Genomic DNA, 5764 nt, shown 5'->3' with positions numbered 1-5764 from the left:
ACTGAAATTGAATTATAGAAATGAAATTAAAATAGCCAAACTGAATTTTCAATAAACCAAAATACAGTTTCAAAGCAAATTAATTCAGATACAAAACTTTAAATTCAGTTTCAATTTAGTGAAATTCATTTTCAAACCAATGCATTCATCTTCAAATTATGTACATTCAGATTCAATCTGAGCAATTCAAATTCAATTCCTGCTGGCACAAGATTTATCCCATAAACCTCACTTTGGAGGAATGGAGCTGATTGACAGGCTGGTCAATTTGACATTTGAGATTGGAGTAGCTTTAAGYTGAAAGCCATCAACGTTGATCTTTACTCCTTTTGGACTTGTCCAGTGGTTCTCAATTGTTTTCTGTCAAGGAAAACTTAATTGTCTTAGGGAACTGAAATTTTTTTCACTCTAATTTCACCCTAATTGTATTTTTCATTTATTTATCTGTTCAAACCGCTGTATGATTTTCTGGCACCATCATTCTGCTTAATCACCTGATAATGGGAGGGAAAACACTGACTGTGTAAAAGAACAGGTATTATTTTCCTTTACTTTTTATTTTTGTTTATTACGCTGCATTGAATCATGAATTTAAAATTCAAAATTGATTTACCATCAATTTAAAAAAACTTCAAAATCCYTAAGGTATTCCAATCTTTGTGGTGCTCCTTCTTCAAGGAGTTCTTCAAAAATAAAAGAATAAACTCATTGGCGCCCTCCTTGACACCTCACTGTGCCCCTCACCCAGGGYGCCATGCCTCACTGTTATAGAACCACTGGATTAGTCTGTCAATCAAGACTGAATTAAGCTTCATTTTGCCAAAATAAGGTCATTCAGTCAGATATCCACAGGTAAGATATTAACTCTTCATCACCTTTTCTCAGAATCCCCATTGTAAAAGGTCCCAATTATCCCTATAATATATAGAAAATAACACACAAGTAGTGTCAGATACAGCCACAAACTACCTGCCTGAAACACACACCCTTGCTTGGCACCTTGGCATCACTCAGCACAGCCTGTGTGTGTGCGTGCGTGCATGCGTGCGTGCGTGTGTGCGCGCGTGTGTGTGTTGTGGTGCAGGGCGATGGTGAAAATGTACACGAGTGTATTTTGTTGGGCGTGGGGGTTGTGTGGCCTTGCACGAATGCTCTCATACGTGCTTGTGTGTATCTCTGTGTGTTGTCGTCCTCCGAGCAGTCCTCCGGAAATGTGTGGGTGACTCACGAAGAGATGGAGAACCTGGCCTCGTCCACTAAAGCGGTCAGTACCAAAAGGTTTTTCACGCTCACACTGGCCCTACGGCAACACACATATGTCCAGTCCCAGAGCACCCCTCCCCCACCTTAACACCCACATATCACACACTAACACGTTGTTTGTGCCTCCGCTGTTACCCGATTACCTGGTACTGTGGTGACACGTTCTGTAATGCACGGTTCAATAATACGATCCTACCAACGCATGTTAATTTGAGGCTCGCTGTCGAGCGACGCAGGAGAAGAACTGGTGTGTGTTTCTGATTTTGTAACGTGTGTGTTTGATTACCCTCAGTTTTGCTAATCTTGTATGTTGTCTTCACCATGCTGCCGCTCAGGAGAATGAGGAGGGCAGCTGGGCACAGGTGAGACCGCTCATTTCTATTCATGCACAAGAACACATTTAAATAAAACCCACCTTACGTTTAAACTTTAATATTTTAAATTTTTTATACTGCCCATCATAAAACTAGACCAGGAAATACTGTAACTTGGAGGGGTGGCTGGATTGTTTAAAGATTAACAAGATTACAAGTATAAGAGTTAATATTGTCCCCCATAAAGTGTTGTGTACAAGGTTTTGTATGAGAAAATGTTGCACATGTTGAGTTAAAGTTTTTGGCATCAGCTAAATTTAGCATCAATAATAGTATCACAAGTTTAAAGGGTATTTCTTTGAAAAATGATAGTCTTTTTTTCTGCCTAAAATGGTTTGATTTTCACAAACTAGCTCCCCCTTTTTATGTACAATTTACACAGTTGCTGAAAACTATTTTATGATAGAAAGAGATGAAAAGAAAATGATTCTTGAGTCTTAAAGCAACACCTCAGATTTTAATTTTTTTATTTATTTTTTGTAACAAATCCCTATGGAAATTAAAAATTCACAATATGATATAGCCACAAAAAACTAACTATATTTAAATGCAACAAACAGCTCGGTTTCCTGCTGAGTTTCCCACTTGGTTTCAGAGGAATAGACCCTGAGAGTCAAAACACCTCAAGGATTTGAATGAGTTATATCTGCATTAAATGTATTGTGGCATTACAGAAGCAAATTGTAGCCAAAAAAAGGCTCAAATCATATTAAGTTATGACATGAAAAGTTTATACGTTGAATATTTCTTGTTCTTACATTATATTTTTTACATCCTGACAAAATGTTTTCACTTGTTACAAAATGAAGACTTGTCACATTAAAATAAAAAGCGTTCATGTCAGAATGTAATTTATACTTTGTAAAAATGTTTAAACCTAAAGTTATAAAATGATAAGGACATKTTGTAATAATGTAAAAAGATGTTAAATTGTGAAAAATGTTGTAAAAACATAAAAATGCAATGTTATGATTTGAAAAATGTTTGAACAAAAAAATTTTCATGTTATGGTTTTCTCATATTTTCTCTGGGGTAGCAGTCATACACGTCTGTATGGAGTCATTTCTGTTGTTTAGTTACCATCTGGTTTTTTTCTACACTTATTCCTGAATATAAGCAATTTATTTGTCTCTTTAATCCTACACAATGACAATAAAATCTTTATCATTTAACTTACACATAATTTTGACCATCTCAAACTTGTCTGACAGTTTTTTTTTTTGTCGACTTTAATGTGTTTGACGCATTTATGTTCCCTTTAGACCTTGGCATATGGAGACATGAATCATGAGTGGATAGGGAATGAGTGGCTACCCAGCCTCGGCCTGCCTCAGTACCGTTCCTACTTCATGGAGTGTCTGGTTGACGCACGCATGCTGGACCACCTGACCAAGAAGGACCTGAGAAGCCACCTCAAGATGGTGGACAGCTTTCATAGGTCTGCAGCTTTCACAGCTCAGCTGGTCTTTGACGCACGAGCCCTGGCGAAAACAGAACTATTGATGAATTTTTGCCTTTTTGTGTGTGTGTGTGTGTGTGTGTGTGTGTGTGTGTGTGTGTGTGTGTGTGTGNTGTGTGTGTGTGTGTGTGTGTGTGTGTGTGTGTGTGTGTGTGTGTGTGTGTGTGTGTGTGACTGTGTTGTGTTTGTGTGTGTACCAGGGCTAGTCTGCAGTACGGGATTATGTGCTTGAAAAGACTCAATTATGACAGGAAAGAGCTGGATCGCAGGAGGGAAGACAGCCAACACAATATGAAAGGTACCTTTTTATACATAGAGTGACACAACAACAAACAAACACCACATACATGTTGCTGTCCTGTCAGTCTCATCGGTCCAGAGTACCATCTAGTGGTTTTATGTGATACTGTCCATTTGTACTTGACACTGGAACAGGTGCTTTTCTGACTGACAAAAACCACTCTCATGATCTAAAACCCCTCTCGCATGCGGAGTGGTCCACACACACGCTGCCACGCACGTTTACATCTAGCCAAACCTCTCGCCCTTTTGACCTTGAGCTCAGCACATGAACTTGACTCAGCTGTCGTGTCAAATCAGGATCCTGGCCTGTTTACACACTCATAAACACACACGCATTGCACACACTCGGCCTGTTCCAACTTGGAAAGCTGGCTGACAGCTGTGCTTAAAGTGAACAAAGGGAGTGTGCAGGAAAGTTGACACCATGTGGACACGCACATTACCTCTCTATCTATTCCTTGCCGACTCACTTATGCTATTCGCRGTTCATACTGTACAATGGGGTTGATTGTTTTTAAAAGCACTGAATCAATGAGTTATGGATCGAAAAAGTAATTTGTGGTTATTTCTTTTAGATGTTTTGGTGTGGACCAATGAGCAAGTGATCCACTGGGCCCAGTCCATTGGCCTGAGGGAGTACAGCGGCAACCTGTTAGAAAGTGGCGTCCACGGAGCGCTCGTCTCTTTGGATGAGACCTTCGACTACAGCAGCCTGGCGCTCATCCTGCAGATCCCCATGCAGAACACACAGGTAGTTATGGACTCACAGCTGTGGACACTCATCATCAAATGACTGAAGTGATTCAAGTGGTGGGCAGTTCAGGTTCCTCTGGTGCACGTCGCTTCAGCTTGTGTGACATTTAATGAGCTATTAAATATGAAATGCGTATAGCGGCAACTGAAGAAGCAAACTAACTAAAACCAGTACGGTTCATTGGTAAATCTAGGATCAGTTCATATTCACTCAGTCTGCTGACATTTTAAATGAGTGGTTTACAAACTAACTAGCATTTGTGTGTTTAAATTAAAACTTTTACGGTGTCCTCCTAACATGTGCTGTTTTGTTCAAAGGCACGGCAGGTTCTAGAGAGGGAGTTTAACAACCTGTTAGCCTTGGGAACAGACCGCCGACTGGAAGAGGTGACTGTTATTGTCAGTAGAAAATTACGCTTTCAATCAAAACAAAAAGAACAGCATGACAGCATTTCCTGTCGGCTCCACAGAGTGGCGATGACAAAACGTTTCGACGCTCTCCGTCGTGGCGCAAGAGGTTTCGGGCTCGTGAGGGAGGGTCGGGTTTAGGAATGATGGCAGGTTCCATGGAGACGCTCCCCGCTGGCTTCCGCATGCCGTCCATGTCCATGCCACCCTCTATGAATTTGGCGCCAAGGAAACAGCTCCAGCCTGAAGGTTTGTTACGGCGTTCTAGTTTAAGCATGTATTTTTCTGTAAGTAGCTTTTTCAGGCCCTGTTGACTAACTAACTGCATCCTCTCTGCTGTGCCACATCCTCTGAAGCTCCTCCCCCAGCGCCCCCGAGACTCGACCCCTCGGCTGTGCGGACCTATTCCTGCTAACTGCACTCTGCTTACTAACAGTAGCGCTAATGCTAACAGGTAAGCTAACAAACAATGCCTGAAAATGGCTGGATGCTGGGCTCTCAACTAGCAATGGCTTTACTGTGACAAATAAATCAGGAGCTCAGAGGGGGGATTTTTGGGAACCTGCCCCCCACAGAGATCTGAAGCAAAATGTGCACACTACAACACGGCTGCGGTCAATAGTTGTTCTGCACTTGCGCAAGTAAAAGAACACAGAGTTGTAAAGAAACTAAGTAAAAATACTTTTTTATTCTACTTAAGTATAATTTTTGGGTATCTGTACTTTATTTGAGTAATTATTTTTCAACCCACTTTTTACTACTACTTCTTACATTTTCACACAATTATCTGTACTTTCTACTCCCTACATTTTTAAAAAAAAGGCAAGAAGTAGAAAGTTGTTACTTTTATTTCATTTTTGCTTGTTTTCATCCCAGCTGCTTCTTGTAAAAAATAAAAACTATCCATAAAAATTGTGCCTCCTAGATGGAGCGAATTTAATTGTGGTTGAATGAGAAGTATAGATATGTAAAATTCTGATACCATATTAGTTTGTACACAAACAAATCATGTCACACTCCAGCAGGACATAATCATTAAAATAAAAGGACTGTACTTAAGAAGTATTTGTGTTTCATGAATTATTTTATTGTATTTGGCCGCAGCCCTCAGATAGATTTTCATTTTAGGGAAAAGGTTTGTGCAGTCTTTTATGTATATAAACTGAAACAACTAGACAAGTACATCCTAAATTTAATATAAATT

At 40.0% G+C, this 5764-nt stretch overlaps 1 protein-coding gene across 1 annotated transcript in view; it reads left to right on the top strand.

Annotated features, from left to right (window-relative positions):
- Positions 1 to 1201: 1201 nt before the first annotated feature.
- Positions 1202 to 5764, top strand: part of LOC106536471 (liprin-alpha-4) — a gene marked incomplete at its 5' end in the record, with an annotated part of 6992 nt that continues 2429 nt past the window's right edge. Inside the window, 8 exon segments of the mRNA XM_014033762.1 lie at positions 1202 to 1264; positions 1599 to 1625; positions 2900 to 3075; positions 3297 to 3394; positions 3975 to 4150; positions 4471 to 4539; positions 4623 to 4809; positions 4917 to 5014. Coding sequence (XP_013889216.1) covers positions 1202 to 1264; positions 1599 to 1625; positions 2900 to 3075; positions 3297 to 3394; positions 3975 to 4150; positions 4471 to 4539; positions 4623 to 4809; positions 4917 to 4975 — 855 coding nt within the window.

This window comes from Austrofundulus limnaeus, unplaced genomic scaffold, assembly GCF_001266775.1.
Source record: "Austrofundulus limnaeus strain Quisiro unplaced genomic scaffold, Austrofundulus_limnaeus-1.0 Scaffold1835, whole genome shotgun sequence".
Classification (NCBI taxonomy): Eukaryota; Metazoa; Chordata; class Actinopteri; order Cyprinodontiformes; family Rivulidae; genus Austrofundulus; species Austrofundulus limnaeus.
This window is presented reverse-complemented; position numbering and strand designations above follow the sequence as displayed.